The 18,766-nt window shown below is 31.7% G+C and overlaps 2 protein-coding genes across 2 annotated transcripts; both read right to left on the reverse strand.

The window, feature by feature from the left end:
• Positions 1–9,055: 9,055 nt before the first annotated feature.
• On the reverse strand, positions 9,056–11,833 carry LOC144575403 (cyclase-like protein 2). The gene is made up of 6 exons (XM_078325541.1): positions 11,216–11,833; positions 10,438–10,482; positions 10,110–10,182; positions 9,920–10,017; positions 9,637–9,707; positions 9,056–9,304 (listed from the first exon to the last, which is right to left on the reverse strand). The coding sequence occupies exons 1-6, from the start codon at positions 11,652–11,654 to the stop codon at positions 9,179–9,181; spliced, it is 852 nt and encodes a 283-aa protein (XP_078181667.1). The 5' UTR covers positions 11,655–11,833; the 3' UTR covers positions 9,056–9,178.
• A 2,326-nt stretch (positions 11,834–14,159) lies between these two features.
• Positions 14,160–18,016, reverse strand: LOC144575404 (cyclase-like protein 2). Its single transcript, XM_078325542.1, has 6 exons — positions 17,471–18,016; positions 15,659–15,703; positions 15,327–15,399; positions 15,137–15,234; positions 14,728–14,798; positions 14,160–14,438 (listed from the first exon to the last, which is right to left on the reverse strand). Exons 1-6 carry the CDS (start codon positions 17,898–17,900, stop codon positions 14,313–14,315), a joined length of 843 nt encoding a protein of 280 aa, XP_078181668.1. The 5' UTR covers positions 17,901–18,016; the 3' UTR covers positions 14,160–14,312.
• Positions 18,017–18,766: the final 750 nt, after the last annotated feature.

Genomic DNA, 18,766 nt, shown 5'->3' on the forward strand with positions numbered 1-18,766 from the left:
TTGGTTTTTTTTTTTTTCCAGAGAAATGTTTGCTTGGGATTTTTTTGTAAGAATGTAGCAGTGAAGTAACCATTTCTCTGTATGCAAAAGCAGCAAATGCCTTCATCAGATTTTCCATTATGCATAAATTCTACTGACATGTAAGATTCTTTTTTGCTATCTTGTCCATATATTACATATGGATGACAAGTTGACAACCCATCAAAGGGTGGATATTATGACTGTAGAAATTATTTGTGCCTGTGGATATTATGACTCTAAAATTCACTAAGCATTCCACCGTAGAATTTCTATATTTATATGTGGTCCATTAGAATAATCATGAAGTAGATAATTCCAAAATCTCTATTTTTGAAATTTCTATTGAAGATCTCAGAAGGTGAAAATTAATTCAATATACTTGCATGTGCATGTGAACATCAGTTGTGATTTTTTTCCAGTAACTTAATTTAAGAGTTCACATCTCAAATTAATTAGGTAGGAGATTTAAGAATGCTGGATTGTAGAGGATCTTAATCAATTGGCCCACATGATGATTAGGATTAGCTCAACAAACCATCTTAACAAACTTGATAAAGCTAGCTAGTCTACTTGCTGCATCATGTACTAGAGATTCTTCTATAAATTTAGGTTAGTTTCTACTTTCTGGAGTGTTTCTAATCATGATTTAATAACTACATTAACTTGGGACCTACATGTATCTATTGAAATGCTTTTTATATTGTGTTACAGCTGGTTGGTATTTCAGGACTTTTGGATTAGGCACCAAGCCAGCAACTGTACTGTTCTTTCTTTCTTTCTTTCTGTACTGTACTGTCTGAAAGGAATATGTATCTCTCAGAGACTCAGACTAGTGCTGTGCACTCACTTTTGTTTTAAGAAAAATGATAATATATATCCATCAAGCTATTGTAAATTTGTAATCCAAAGAACTATAAAAATTTATTTATCTTTAAGCATGACATTGTCAAATATTGATCTTCTTTTGAAGCCCTCATCTACTCTTAAATTCTGACAAAGAAGCGCATCTAATCACAGTATTTAGTTATATAAAAAATGAATTCAATTATATAGTTGTTGCCAATTGAGGTTCTGCAAGGGAGGAGCCAAAATAGCAAATCTATATATGTTTTCAGCTTTTGCTATGATCATTTAAGCAAGTGCACATGCATGATGCATCAAGTGGGTTCTCATGCTAGAATACAAGAGGATGTCATTCAAAATCAAACCACTTATTTGTTTGTATTTGGCGTTGGCACTGATCCAGTCAGGTCTCATGGTATGGTATGGTATGGTATGGTATATACACCTTTTTCAAAAATTTCATTCTTAACCGAAACACATCTATTATTTGTGCATTACGAAGGGATGGCATTATCATGGCACACATGTATTAGGATCTAAAAAAGTTGACTTTTCAGAATTGTATTATCGATCTTAGTCAGTGTACCTAGCTAGCTACCAGCAGCAGGTTGTTTTAATTTTTAGTCCTTTTGGGTCAAGAATCCAGTTGGATTTATTTATAGTTGCGGAAAAGAAAAGAAAAGAAAAGAAAAGAAAAGATACGTAATTAATTGCGTCAGCCTTGTGACTTGTGACTGTGCCAGACAAGTTACGGTGTCTTTCTGTCAGGCTCAGAAGCAAACAAAAGAAAGTCAACTTGTGAGGGGCCGGCCAATGCCATGTACCATTTAGTCAAAAATCACTGGGATTCATTGCTTTCTGCATTTATTAATGTAATTAATTTTAGTACCAACTTGCATCGTGATATCAAGTTGTCAAAATCTTGATTCACAAATTCTTATTCTTATTCTTTTGAATCTCAAATTGCCTTGTCAAATCTACTGAAACATTTCAGAAAAATTTAGACATGCATGAGATACTTAGGAGATCCATCAGACTTAGTCTCGTGGGTAAGTGAAGCATTTTCATTTTTATTTTACATAAATAAAAAAATAAAAAAATAATTGTGTTTTTTAGTTTATGCATAGTACCATAGAGGCATAGACTCACTCAAGGTATTTTATATATATGGATGAGTAATGTGATGGAAAGGCGCAGCTTGGATTTCATAAAAGCCATTTAAAAGAAATTACGTTTACATAGTCCTTATTTAATGAAATGGCTGTGATTTTATATATAGACTAAGACTAGTAGACTACTATTGTTAAATGCAGTCGATGGCGTAGTGAGGTTTCCGAAAAGACAATAAATTGGAGTCACTCAATTATATTGTCAACTATTCATAGTTTTTTTTTTTTTACATATTATTATGAGAAGAGTTTATTTTTTTTTTTAAGTCTTCATCCTGCATTCACTTCTCAATATGGTGCATTGCAATGCATGGAGGGGTTTGTGCATTGGACCATAAATCTAAAATTCAAAATTCAAATGGCCGATCCAAACCGTTCATCTTGTTCTCCATAGTAATATGTGCTTGGAGACCAAATTTTACATTTTTCTGAATTTTTTTTACTATTTATTAAGTATTTTACAAAATTGTTGATCCAATGGTGGCTTAACAAAACAGTAAAATCAGCAGCCACCGTTGGATCAACAATTTTGTAAAATACTTAATAAATAGTAAAAAAATTCAGAAAAATGTAAAATTTGGTCTCCAAGCACATATTAATATGGAGAACAAGATGAACGGTTTGGATCGGTCATTTGGATTTTGAATTTTAGATTTATGATCCAATGCACAAACCCCTCCCTGCCATGTGTTTAAAATCAGAGGTTAGTATTAATTAATTAGAGGTTAGTAAAGAAATGAATGGTGAGAGAAGCATGAGACGAGTATCCCATATGCATTGTACTAACATGGGATGTTTTAGCTTATGTCTTGTTCCCTTCCTACCTGAACCTGAACCTGAACCTGAACCTGCTTGTTTCTTCTGAGATTCAGAGAATATTTTCACGCCTCTTGCACTCACTGGAGATCTCTGCTCAGTAGCTTCAATATTCGCCCCTTTTTTTTTTTATATCAAAATAACAAAATACCGACACACTATTTTCGTTACTATTCCAAGTATCGTTATTATTAAACTAAATTGTTCGATAATAAATTCAAATAAATCGAAGAACAATATTTATAAACCGAATAATAACATATACAGAGACAGATTCAAAATTTCTGTCAGGGTAATAACAACTTCTTATAAACTGAATAATAACAATATTTATAAAAGTTGTATCTATTTTACATTTTTTTATTAACAATCATTTCGTCCGACAATTTTTTTTAATTTTTTAAAATAGATACAACTTTTTAGAAATTAAATATATCAGAAGAATCACAATATTTTCTATATTTACCTAGTAGTGATTTTTGAATTGGAATCAATAACTCAGATTCAAAACATTTTATTTTTTTTTCCAATAACACACAAAGAAATATTTTAATTTTTCTTATAGGCTCAAAAAATCCGGCCTGAAAAATATTGATTCGAGTTATTTGCAGCCTTTCTAATAAGTCAAATTATATAATATTTCATTTATTTAAAAAATATTTCTAATATTTTAATACATAAAATAAATAAATCATAATATTTTCTAACTAAATAGAAAAAATATTAATTTATTTGATTTTGGCAGACGAAATTATTGTTATTAAAAAAAAATTCTCAAAATAGATACAACTTTTAAAAATTAAATGTACTAGAAGGATCAAAATATTTTTATTTTTTTTCCAATAAACACAAAGAAATATTTTAATTTTTCTTATAGCCTCAAAAAATCCAGCCTGAAAAATATTGAACCGAGTTATGTGTTGCAGTCCTTCTAATAAATCAAATTATATTGTATTCCATCTATTTTCAAAGAAATATAATTATTTTCTAATATTTCAATATAAAAATAAATAAATCATAATATTTTCTAAAAAAAATTGATTCTCAACCGGCTATTTTGTTGACCTGTTTGGGCATTTTTATGAATACCAGCTAATTTGAGGAATTCTGTTATTTTGTTTGTAATGTTGGATATTAATAAAAATGGCGGAAGTTGAAGCAAGAAAATTGAAAGAAATAAAATGTGGGTGATAGGCCTGGGCTTTTGCTCAACTGGGTCCATGCAGGGCCTCAAATCCAACTTGTTTGGTTTTTGTATCGGAAAAATAAAAGCTTTTAGCGTTTTTCTTTTCAAATTTGGAACCACCTTTTTTTTTTGTAAACAAAAAAAAACATTCTGTTTTCTTGTTTCTTTAATTGTTTTGGTTTATTATAATTTTTGGTCCAAGTACTATTTTTCTTTTTTTTTTTGCTTTGTCCCGATGTAATTATTTCTGCGTGGGTTTAATAGAATGTGCTCCTGATCTTAGTAATAGCAAGTGGTATGCATTGTTTAATTTGTGCGCAAGACAAAGTTGTCATCTTCAATTTTGCTGAACAAAATTTGGCAACAAGAGGACTAGTGATTAAATTATGTCAATGAAATTACAAAAATCAGTTGGGAAAAAAGAATCAATATATGTCTGATTCGATCAGGTTCAGTTAGCATTAGAGTGAAAAACGACCCACACATATCAAATTGACGATGTAATTGTTGTTTGTCTTGGCAAAAACCCTTCACAAACTTTACTTTATTTATGCAAGTCTTAACTCTTAACGGTGCAAGACAGCTACGTACATAATATAAGAATGGAGATGAGCACAAAAAAAATTAAAAACCCAAATTATAATAAAGAAAAAATATATCTGAACAGCAACAATATTTGCTCATAATGTCTTGAATTAGTTTTCTTGAAAGCTATATTTTCATTCAGACTAAAGAAATTCTATCTCAAGAAAAAATAATATTATCCGATCTTTCTTCAATATATTCAGATAAAATAAATAAAGAAAATGGAATTACATCAATTCATAATTGAGTCTCACTTCAATTAACATTGATTCTAGATATCTTTTTTTTGACAAAAACAAATATATAGAAAATAACAAATAACTAGGAAATTACAAATGTAATTAATATTAAGCTTTGTTCAAAAAATTAAATTAAGAATGAGAGGTCAAATTTTTTAACAATCAACTAAGAATCAACTTTAATTATAAAGCAAGAACTTCTAAATTAATTAATTTATGCTTTTATGTTGGTTGATATAGAATTAAAATAACATATATATATATATATAGAGAGAGAGATGGGCTATGGTGCATTGCAATGCATGAACCCTCTTATGCATTGCACTATAAATCATGGATTTAAAGTCCAAACGACTAATCCGAACCGTTCATCTTGTTTTTCATATTAATATGTGCTTGGGGACCAAATTTTACATTTTTTGGAATTTTTTTACTATTTATTAAGCAATTTTGAAAGTCGCTGATCTGATGGTCCAGAAAATTTTACTGTTTTTTACTGTTCACAGCAAAACAGCAATTTTCAAAAATGCTTAATAAATAGTAAAAAAATTCCAAAAAATATAAAATTTGGTCTCCAAGCACATTTCAATATGGATTAAACATCTAACGGTAGCTTCTGATTTTTACTGTTTGGTAAGCCACCGTTGGATCAGCGATTTTCAAAATGGCTTAATAAATAGTAAAATTTTTTAGAAAAATGTAAAATTTGGTCTCCAAGCAGATATTAATATGGAGAAGAAGATGAATGGTTCAGATCGACTTTTTGGATTTTGAAATTTCAAATTTCCACTGGAAGCATTTCGGCCCATATGCTAGAGGAAGCGCGTTAGCCGTACTCTATATATATATATAATATTGAACATAGATTACTACTAAAAGAATAAGAAAAAACACAAGTGAAATTTTGATTTGTTTTCTCTAACTCTATATTTTTTTTTAATTTACTTTTGAACAAAATTGTTAATAAATAGCGTTTAATAAGAAATATGATCTTGAGAAGTAATGGAAACCTCCATTTGTTTGATGTTCAATATTCAACTCAGTCTTCAAATAAGAAACAAAAAGTTATTAGAGCTATGTGTGAAGAGGAGAAATAATCTTTATTAGAGCTACTAATATGCTTTCACAATTTCTTAATCCGTTGCATTTGACAAAGATTTGAAATTTTGAACTTCAACAACCTCCATGGCAAAATTCCCTGCCTATATAAAAACTTATTTCCCTGAATTGATACACTTGTAAGTAATAATTTAACATCTTCTCAATCTATGTCATGTTTGCCTTTTTATTTTTATTTACGTTTCGGGTTTTTTCAGTTAGTTTTGTTATATGCCTCAACTTTTCAATTTATGTCATGATTCTCCTTTTTGTGTTTATGTTACGGACCTTTCCAATTCGTTTTGTTACATGTCTTTCACTATTTTGTTTGTTCTTTTTGCTACCTTTCAATTAACAACGGAGGTTTCATATATTTATTGATCTGGAGAGAATTATTTTCATATTATTTGATACTTTTTTTTTTTTTCATTTATTATTGTTTCATTTATTATTATGAAATGAATGTCTAAGAACTTTGGAGAATTTGTAAAAATACACAAATACATCCTAGAGACTTCATCATATGATTTAAGCCTCATGTCATGTACAAAATTGTTGAGAAATGTTTTAAAAAAAAAAAAATATGAATTGGAGGTCAAGCCATCAAATATACTTCAAATACATTTGTATTAATACAGAAGATTTTTCAACATTGTGGGTTTTGAATCCATGATCTCCCACAAGGAACCATGTATCTTTGCCACTAAACCAAAGACAAATTCTCAATTGTTAAGAAATGTACTAGCTACTTTGATTAGAGAAGGTACAATAGAGTATATCAAGAAATGAGTTGGGAAAAGAAGCAAACTCTTCTAATGAAAAAAAAAATGCAAATAAGCAACTCATGCAGTAGTAATAATCCAATACTAGATTTTCTCTTCACATTCTATTCAATCCAGTAATATGTTTCCGTTGCAACGCACGGGCACGATACTAGTATTAGTTTACGCATTAAAAAAAAGCTAATGATAAAGATTAGTAATTTAAAGAGTTAATGGAGGTACCATTTGTTTTATTCTGTTATTTAATGGAGAAGAACAAAATATTTGTATATTTCTTTCCAAAATAACTAAAGATCCATTTCACAATCATCAATATTATTCCAATCCAATGAAGCAGAAAACCTTTGGACATAATATGGTCCAAAGGCCATTGGACAAATTCCAGACCCAATAAGGAAATAATTGAATTGCAGGAATTAAATATAGCTGTAAGGAGAAATAAGGAAATGGACCGCTAGGGATACATTCAATTTTAATTGTGACAATTATTTAACAGTCTGTGTGGTGAGTATGTTTTTAACTAAATTTAGACTTCTATATATAAAATAGATATATTTAATCAAAAAAGACAAATAATATAATTGGAGGGCTGATATTTAATCTGAAAATTCATCTTTCAATCTCAGCCGTTGACGGATCAGGACAGCTACGTACATAATATAAGAATGGAGAAATGGAGATATAACTCTTTTGGATTTGTAGGGGTTGATGCTAATTAATCTGACTGGGTATACATCCAAACGATTGATTAATTAATTGTCGGGAGAATTAATTAAACTGGTATATTATATATGTTGAACTGCTCTTCTGCGGCCAATCACACAATTAATTAAGCCTATAGTGTCATGGTAGGCTAAGCAATTTCCAGAGCATGAAATTAATTAAGAAGGCAGCCTTTTATTTTAATTTTGTTTTTCTGTGTTCCTTTTTAATGCTTTGAATAAACAGATTTGTTGTCCTTCTCCGGTGCTCAAACTCATTCATGCTAGCTAGGGGTGTTCAAATGGTTCGGTTTATTTGGTTTTGAACCGAACCGGTAAGATTCGGTTTAAATGGTTCGGTTGTTCGGTTGAATTGGTTTGGTTCGGTTGATTTTGTGACTTAGTTCGGTTTAAATGGTTTGGTTCGGTTTTGATTTCTCAAAACCGATTAAACCGAACCGACCGATTTTATTGATAGGGTCAAGACTTCTAGTATTATTTTGGTTCATTAATCAAAACCGAAGTTTAAATTGGTTCATTAATCAAAACCAAAGTTTAAATTGAGTATTATAGATGTATTGAGTTTTGATTTTTGAGAAAGTTCGGTTCAACCGAACAAACCAAAGTTTAAATCGGTTTAAATGGTTCGGTTTTAATTCGGTTTGCTATTTTAGTTCGGTCGGTTCGGTTGGATTTTCAAACTTCGGTTTTAAGTTCGGTTTGATTATTTTAGTTCGGTTTAAACCGAACCGACCGTTTGAACACCCCTAATGCTAGCTTCAGCTCATTTCAATTAATCTTTGTTTTTCTTTAATGAATTTTAATAACGAGTAAGGTGAGGAGTTATTTTTCTATGAAGAAGCAATCTCCTGTTGACCTCCATACATGCATATAAGCATATTAGTGTAGAATTAATTACATCCTGAATAAATTAAGTTGAATCTTATTTGTAATGAAGTAGCTAGCTCAAAATCAAGTAGACTTCTCTATCTTGGTGATGGTATTCTTGCCTCCAAGGATCGATGCTATTAGATTTGCTGATTCGTTCAACCTAGCTAGTTCTTCAGCTACTTCATTGTGTAATTAATTAATTCCATATCATCTTCGCATATAATTTGATCATCTAGAAGCTTGTGCATTTTCTTCTCCTTCATAGCGGAGAGGAAGTGAGACGAAAGACCTCTCTCTTTTCTTCGTCTTAGAAGCTCTAGAACTACAAGGACAACACCAAAGCTGTACACATATATCACTCTTGCTTGTCAATTGTTTGAACACCATATTACAATCTCTCTTCAGGAACGCCAAAAGTAAAGCTCAATATGCCCAATCAGTTAAATATATCCAAACATAAAAAAATAAAATAATACGGATCGACCCGTACTATATATGAATCCATATCTCTATTTTTAAAATTCAAACAATTGATCCGAACTGTCAAACATGATCTCCATACAAAATAATATATACACAAACGTTTGTGCTCAACCCATGGATCCAGAGGTGTTCCTCCAGCCTCAAACGTTTGGTACTCTGTTCTTCTTATTGATATATTTACTCAGATTGATTTTCTTTTTTCAATTGCATGTCAGAGTTCCTGACGACATCATTTAATTAATAAGCCAAATCAAATGAAACTGTCTATACCTTGTGTAGTTTGTTTCACAACATTCTCATTTTATTTCACAACATATTGCGCTCATATATATATACTTCTTCTGATATGGCAAATGTACAATAATTATTTGGTAAGGATGCATCGGATAGGAGAACCCTCAGCACCGACTAATCTAAGCGGCAAGCAGTTCAAATAGTATATTCCCGGTTTCACACCATCTAGCTTCAATGCTTCTACAAGTATTATTTCCTATCAAGCAAGCAAACAAACAAACTTTATCAGACCAGATACAAAAAGGCAATAGAATTTAATCTAATATAAACTCAATAAACAGCTCTACAACATTATCATAAGGTCCAATTCTGGTGCTTGAAGCTTCTGATCTAACTGTTTTTGTTGCCATTATATTTTGCATTTCTGCACACTTATGGTTTTCATAAATGGTCGCAACAAAGTTAACAAAATAATATTTTCAAATTGGAAAGTTCAGACAAGCCGCACTAGAACAAGTACAAAGATTTTGGAAAAAGGGAACATCTTAATTTTTAACTATTCATGACTGTAATACAGAGTTAGCTTACCCGGCTTTTGAGAAATACCAAATGTGCAGGGATCAAATCATCAAATGCTGCAACTGACAGGTAATCCACTCCTGCAAATATATATTGGTTAAACATTAGGATAGAAATTGTATGGGAACAAGACTACGAAAATAAATCCAATCCTGCTAATGTATAAAGAATTCACATCTTATAACATCTACCAGTACAAAAAGGAATTGGACACAGAAATTTTGGAATCATTAATCCAAAATTAAACACAAAAATAACTTATAATACAATATTTAAATAATTATAAACTCACCAACAAGTTTAATGTCGGTATTATCAACCAACCATTGTGCACCATCCTTCATGAATCCAACATAACTTGCGTCAAATTTGTTCTTCCACATCAGCTTCCTGAATAGATATGCAATATTTTTATTTTGATAATTACATTATATTTTTGTTGATTAGCTAAGAATATCCAATCAGGTAATATGCCCTTGTACCTGTCAGTGTTTAATGTTCTGAAAATCACTCGGCGTACTCCTCTTGGGATGTGTAATGATTCCATCACTTCAGCTGCAACACCAAAAATAGAGAGAGAAGTTTATTTTACAAATGATTAATGACAACACATTACAATGAACAAACCACAGTTAGATCAGGTGGTTGGGATAAATTTTCCCATAAAGGAGGTTGCAGGTTCAAGCCCCAATTGAGACAGAAAGGGTTGACTGGTCTCTTTAAGGTGTGGGACGAAATTTTTTTTTTTGGCTCCAGTTCCTTCTTTCAAAAAGATAAAAAAGAGAAAGAAATACCATGCAAAATTAATACCTGTTATGTTCTTGTCTCTTGGGACATCAACTAGCAAAGCAGGACCTATCAAAAAGGAAAAGAAAGAAAAACATGAAAAATATAAAAGGAAATTCCAACTGAGCAATTAATGATCAAATCTTAAAAGGACATAAGTGCAAAAATGAACTTTTTCAAGAAATAATGTTTTTAAATAACTAAAAACAAAAGATACATCTCGCAGATACCAGAATTTTCAGGATATAAGGGTAAATATCATTTTCCATACATAAAAATGCTGCCAAAGACTTAGCAATATCAAAGTTATATGCAATTTTGGCATCATATCAGTACCTTTCCAGCAATAGTATGGTACTGGTACTGATATCAGAATTGTTACTGTTTAATGTTCTGTTACTAACTTCCATGTCAGGATTGCCAGCGGATAATTTGTACAAACTTTTTGAAGGCCAAAACATTTGGTAAGAATATAGAAGGAAAGTACAACTGAATAATTAACGATCAAAACTTAAGAGGATATGAAAATGGGACGGCCATAAATAATTTCGAACAAATAGGACGGCCAGATGGAAGAGAAGGAAGAGAAAGAAGGAAGATAAGTTTGCCATGGTGAGTGTGTGTTGAGAGTTTGGGCAAATATTAGAGTTGAGAGGCAAGATTTGGTATATATATAGGGGTGATTCATTTAAAGACAATGATCATTAACATACTTAGTTTTGAACTAATTTCTGGTACTAACTATATATTGAACGAATAAGAACTCTGAAAAGGAGAAAAGGGATAAATAATTTGATCTTACCATTAAGCACATCCAAATCAAGGGTATCAACGTCAAATCCTGCCTCGTAGTATTCTTGGTAGACGTGACCAGGTGCATCGACATGGGTCCCAGTATGTATACCGATCTTCAACTCGGAGAAATTGCAAAGATCACCATTCGCCATGGAGTCACGCAAAGACACCACCATGCCAATGGTATCATCAGTGGAATTAAAAGCCGGCATATCAGGTCGGTATGCATGAGTGATGTCAATGATTCTTCCATTGCCATACTCCTCTAGCTTCACTGGTTTTGAATTTGATGAACTGATAATGTCAGATGCTAGCTCAGCGTCTGTTGAGACGTCGCATAACGGAGAATCGTCATATGCTGGATGTGCAAATTGAGAGGCCATGGCAGTGAGAGGGAGAGGGAGAGGGAGGAGTTGAAGAAGGAAAAAGAGGACAAGTTGTGCCATATTTTGGTTCTGGATATATGTTTGAGTGGAGATCTGTAGTGCTTGTGAGATCAATTTATATATTGTTTTTGCAGTTTGCCAAGGCAGCCGGACAGGACAGGACTTGAGCAATTAATTAAAACCGCTGCAATTTTCTCGTTGAATATTATTGCTCACCACAAAGTCCGAATTCGTATCCTCTGCATTAACTCAAAAGGGAATTTTTGAGTTAATGAATACTGACCGTCCGATCTGCTTTAAGATTCGTGCAAACTAAATCTACACTAATATTAAAGGACCCCTATATCATAAGCAGGAGCCGGATTGGCTCCGTTTAAAATCAGACGGTTAAAATTCATTAACTGAAAAGATTCATTTTTGAGTTAATGCAGAGGATATGCATTTTAACAGATATTTTCAACGAAAATGTGGGGCCTAATAATGTCTCCCTTGCCTTGAATTCACATCCGCTCAGGCCTCAGGCGTCAGGCCTCAACTGTTCCGAAATGTTTATCCATATATAATTAAGCCTCAGTACAGTAGTCACTAGTCAGTAATCAGTATGATGCATGAATTGCAAGAGGAGAGGAGAGGAGAGGGTCAAATGCTAGCTACCTTCCAAAATAAAATAAATGTCCAGCTGGTTCTTTTTTTCTACACGAAAATGCACATAGAGTGGGTAGCGGGTAGCCTACGTCAGGAAGGATTGAAAAATTCATTAATCAAAGGAAAATAGCTAACAAACTTCTTTTTTCTATTGGAAAATAGGTAAATAGCTCATAGAGTGGGTAGGCAGATTCCAGAAACTGAATAAAATCTTAGCAATCAATTTTCAGGAGCAGCCGAATGCAAGTATGCAACTACTCTCTATTTTATTTGGTTCTACATTGAGCTCTCCATTTTGGGATCTTTTATACGCTCCAATTCTGGATTTTTTTTAAAGTAGAAATCTGCAATAAACGAATAAAATGTGCAGTATCCTATCTCTTGACCAAAACAAGTAAAAGCAAATAAAAATAAATAGAAATGCAATAAAAATATATAAATTAAAAGAGAAATGTTCCTGTACCCCGAGCCACCAAACCCGAGCCCGTTCCCGAACTGGTTTAACTGGGTTTAACTGTCCACTAATAACAGTAATTTATTAATTTGCCATTAATTAACGAATTGCAGTTTTAACGCATTGCAGTTTTAATTTGATTGTTTTAAACGTTAGCTTTGCATGCTTTTGTACTGTGTTTTAATTTCGTGGACAGTTTGTTAGGAACAGTTGTAATCACCAATCCCCGAATTAGTCCCCCAGATTGTTAACAGTCATGTAATCATTAATTAACTATTTACTGGAACGTACTTTAAAGTACAATTTAAACCCAGTTAGCTCGGGGACGCAATGGGGGATTGGTTCTAATTTTAATTATGCAAATTAACAGCTTTTGATATTTAATAACTAAAAATACAGTCTCCATTTTGAACAAGTAATCTATTAAATGAAGATTTTTTAATATTTGTAAACACAGGTTTATATGCTTTAAAATGTATTTGAAGAATAAGCTTTAAAATGTGTTTGTAAACACAGGTTTATATGTTTGTAACACAGATTTTTTAATTTTTGTAAACACATGTTTATATACTTTAAAATGTGTTTGTAAACACAGGTTTATATGTTTGTAACAAATTTTTCAATGTTTGTAAACACAGGTTTATATGTTTTAAAATGTGTTTGTAAACACATGTTTATATGCACAAATTTTCATTGCTTTGTTTATGTTGTTTTCTTGCTAGTATATATTGGTTTATTTGCTTTACACACAGGTTTATATGCTTTAAAATGTGTTTGAAGAATAAGCTTTAAAATGTGTTTGTAAACACAGATTTTTCAATGTTTGTAAACACATGTTTATATGCTTTAAAATGTGTTTGTAAGCACAGATTTATATGCACAAATTTTCAATGCTTTGTTTATGTTGTTTGCTTGCCAGTACATATTGGTTTACATGCTTTACATGTTCACATGTACTATTCCTGGCACATTCTGCACAAATGAAGAAAATTTGTGTTGGGGGACGCCCTCGGGGATTAGTACAAATTTAGAGGTGTAAATTTCGTGCTCGAGGACGCGCTTGGGGATTGGTTCCAGTTTAGATCTGTAAATTTTTGCTCGGGGACAAATTCGGGGATTTGTTTTTGTTTTTAAAAATGAAAATTTAACTTATTTACAATGAAAGTTAAGCACTTGAACACAGCAGATTAAACGCTTTCCTTTATATGTTTAAATTATACGATTGTTTCGCTGCATTTGGCGGTGCTTTTGTTAAATTTGTTTAAAAGAGTATTTTTCTCTTCATGCAGCGAAATTCTATATAATAAAGAAAGATTGGTACTGTTATTGCGCTGTATGAAATAAAACCTGATCTTTTTGTCGTCGATATTCTAGAAGGTTGAAGAACACACACGAATACTTTGTTTATGGTACAATTATCAGCTTCCAAATTAAAATGCTCAGTGTGTTGGTTATATAAATTAAGATTGCATGTCAAAGTTCCTGACGACATCATTTATAAATTATAAAATGTCTACATCTTGTGTAGTTGTTCCTATATAAATATAATTCTCAATTTATTGTACAACTTATTGCGGTCATATATACTTCTTCTGACATAGCAAATACATATAGAGTAATTATTTGATAAGGATGCATCGAACAGGAGAACCTTCGGCACCAACTAATCTAAGCGGCAAACAGTGCAGAGAGTATATTCCCAGTTTCACATCATCTAGCTTTAAGGCTTCTACAAGTATTATTTCCTATCAAGCAAAACAAACAAACAAACAAACAAACTTTATCAGACTAGATACTAAAAGGCAAGAGAATTTAATCCAACATAAACTCAATAAACAGCTCTACAGAATTATTATAAGGTTCTGCACATGTACTTGTGGTTTTGATAAATGGTTGTAACAAAATAGATATATTCAGATTCGAAAGTTAATTCAGACAAGCCGCACTATATATAACAAGTACAAAAAATGCTTGAGAAATGAGGGAGCATGTTAATTCTTAACTATTGATGACTGTAATACAGAGTTATCTTACCCGGCTTTTGAGAAATACTAAATGTGCGGGGATCAAATCATCAAATGTTGCAACTGACAGGTAATCCACTCCTGCAAATAAATCTTTGTTAAACACAAGTATAGAAATTAATTGTATGGGAATTTATTGGACTAGGAAAATATATCCAATCCTGCAAATGTATAGGAATTTGCTTATTCTTATATAACATCTAAACATCTACCAGTGTAGAAATTAAGGGATCGGACACAGAAATTATATATGGAACTATATATATATTAATCCAAATTAAACACAAAAAGAACTTATATTATGATATTTATAAAGAAAAACATAATTCTTATTGTACTGTACAGTAGAGTGATAGATATGCTAACAACTTGTCAAAATTGATCCATCAATGCAGTTAAATAAGTATAATTAAACTCACCAACAAGTTTAATGTCGGTATTATCAACCAACCATTGTGCACCATCGGTCGTGAATGCAACAAAGCTTGTGTCGCCTTCTCTCTTCCACATCAGCTTCCTGAATAGATATGCAATATTAATTTTTATTGTGGATTAGCTAGCTAGCTAAGACAATATATATCTAACCAGGTAACATGCATGCCTTTGTACCTGTCAGTGTTTAATGTTCTGAAAATCACCCGGCGGACTCCTCTTGGGATGTGTAATGATTCCATCACTTCAGCTGCAACACCAAATATACAAAGATATAATATAAATAAAACTGTCTTTTATATATGGCTTCCACTAAAAATTAATGTTATTACAAATATATGATTAATGACATCACATTACAATGAACAAAGTCACAAACCACAGTTAGATCAGGTGGCTGGCATAAAATTCCCACATAAAGGATAAAGGGGGTTGCAGGTTCAAGCCCCAGTGCCTTTTTTCAAATGAAAGACAAATTAAAATTAAGAAATACCATGTAAAATTAGTACCTGTTATATTCTTGTCTCTTGGGACATCAACTATCAAAGCAGGACCTATCAAAAAGGAAAAGAAAGAAAAACATGAATGGGTAAGAATATCAAAGAAAATTAGTACAACTGAATTAATAGTTCACAAGCAAAACTTGAGGACATAGTGCGAACATGATATATCTCGCATATACCGGATTTTTCATAATATATATAAGGGTAGGTAACATTTCCAACTATAAAATTGCTGTGAAAAACTTTAGAATACCCAAGTTATATACAATTTTTGGCATCATGTCACATTGTCAGTACCATTCCAGCAATAGTATGGTACTGGTACTGATTTATACTGTTGAATGTTGTGTTACAAACTGTCATGTCAGGATTGCAAATGGATAATTTCTACAAACATTATGAAGGACAGGACATGCACAAACCAAAAGTAGTTAGATGACTAGCAAAATAGAAGCCAAGGCATAATTAATTATGATTTTTGGAACCGTCAATGTCTGTAAATAAGAATCAGTACTAGTAATTAAAGCAATAACAAATCAGACAACCATATATAATGTCACAGTAAAGAAATAATAAGCATTCAGAGACTTAACTTTCTTGCAAATGGCACAGATACAAATCATAAATACAAAAATCAGGAATGTGTAAATGAATAGACAAAATTAGTCAGCAGCTTAACAAGCAATTAATTATATATATATGTACCATTGAGTACTTCAAGATCATATATAACCTCCCTCAAAATACTCCTGGTACATATATGTACATGTGCCCTGGCACATCGACTTGAAAAATATTACCTTTTATCACTAAATTAAGCAGATGTGGATTATTAGATATATCTGATCGAGTGTCATATCGTCTCGGATTAGATTATTGAATTTTGTATCATTGCATCAAGTCATTGTTGTTAGAGAAGGTCCATACAAGTGTCAGATCATCTCGATTAGATTATTGAATTTCGGACATATATATATATCATGTCGTGAGCCATTTAGTTAATTTTGAATTATTGAGTTATAGTGATAAAATTGGCCAGGATTCGAATTTGGTTCATCTTGAAGGAGTTTTTCATGCTTGTAGCTGAGTCGGCTTCAATGGAGTTCCGATCATCCGGTTTCAAGTTATATTCAGATTTTTGGGTCACATCACATTTTAAGTTCTTAATTACAGACCAAATTTTATAATTTTTATAATTTGTTTACTAGCTATTTTTTAAATAGATAGAATATCACTTTATTTGAAAATTTTAGATTATTCAAAAACAATGACTTTCTACTTATTTAAAAATAGTAAAAGAAATAAAATATATAAAATTATATTTAATAGTTTGAATTGACTATTTAAACTTTAAAATTAGATATATAGACTATTATTATAGCCACACTCTGCATGTATGAGTTGGATTGGATCATACAGTTTTGGATAGACATCACATGATTTTGAGTCATCATCTTAGGTTGGTTTAAATTCATATTAATTTCACTTTTTAAAAATATATTATCTCATCCAGTTTGAGTCCAGATTGAATAGGATTGTACTATTTTGATTAAATATCACTTCTCTAAAAAAAAATTGCTAGTACAAAATCATTGTTTAAATACTAAGTTTGATATTAACAGTAATATATAAGACATTTTGTGAGATAAAAAATTGTGACATCAGAACTCTTAGTAGTATTTATATTTTTCATCAAATTATAGATTCATATTATGAGAAACTTAGCCTTAATCACTTGCAAATGGGGAATAATTGAAATTTAATAATATTCTTCTGTAAATGACTGTAAAATCCTGGCTATCAATAATTTGATCTTACCATTAAGAACCTCCAAATCCAGGGTATCAACGTCAAATCCTGCCTCGTAGTATTCTTGGTACACGTGACCAGGTGCATCGACATGGGTCCCAGTATGTACAACGATCTTCAACTCGGAGATATTGCCAAGTGATCCATTTGCCATCGACTGACGCAAAGACACCACCATGCCAATGGTATCAGTTGAGTTAAAATTTGGCATATCAGGTCGATATGGATGAGTGATGTCAATGATTCTTCCATTGCCGTACTCCTCTAGCTTGACTGGTTTTGATGAACTGCTAATGTCAGATGCTAGCTCAGCATCTGTTGAGACGGCACATAATGGAGAATCGTCATATGCTGGATGTACAAATTGCGAGGCCATGGCAGTGAGAGTGAGAGTGAGAGAGAGGAGTTTAAAAAGAAGAAAAAGGACAAGTTGTGCCATGTTTAATTTGGTGCCTTTAGTTTCAGTGGATCGATCTTTAGTACTTGCGATGAGATCAATTTAATCTGTTGTTTTCCAGGATGCACATGCAGCACAGGCAGCCGGACAGGACAGGACTTGAGCAATTAATTAAAACCGCTGCAATTTTCTCAGGTCCAGGAGTTGTAACGTTTTCCAACGAAACAAACTGTGTGGCTCAAGATCTTCCCAATTGAGTGATGCCAAGTTAAAAGGAAATTCCATATCACCTAATTAACCACCTACCTATATATGCGGTTTAGGTCTTCCTATTATACACTTTACAAATCAAATATATATATATATATAATTCAAAAGCTAAAAATACAGATGGTTAATTTGGAGGCAAAAGCCAATACTCTCTGTGTAGAGGAAGGATGTATGTTCAAAATCTCAATAGAACATTTCTCTATAAATATTAATAGTTAGAAGATTTAATCTTCAACCTATACTTGATAAAAAAAATATATGACACAAGTAAGAGTATGTTCCAGCGGTGTTTTCATTGTTTGATATAATCCAAATTATTTTTTTAATTCAAGTCACGGTAATATTTAATTTTCCACAATAATATTTTCTCTTTAGAATAAAGATTTATTTTCCCCAGTTTATTTCCCCCATCCATCCCTCAATCATTAATTATACGAGGGGACCACAACTTCCAGCACAAAAAGACAAAATAAAACGTGTGTTAGTCATTAATAATGTGGGGGACCGCTAATTAACTGGGGGACCACTTATATTTGAAAAACTTTACAACCGATGAGCATAAATATGTATACTTATACACGCAAGTATTAACATATAATATAGTAAGTATTCATATGTAAGATATCAAATATTTCTTT

The sequence above is a fragment of the Carex rostrata genome, chromosome 24, assembly GCF_964058835.1.
Source record: "Carex rostrata chromosome 24, lpCarRost1.2, whole genome shotgun sequence".
Classification (NCBI taxonomy): Eukaryota; Viridiplantae; Streptophyta; class Magnoliopsida; order Poales; family Cyperaceae; genus Carex; species Carex rostrata.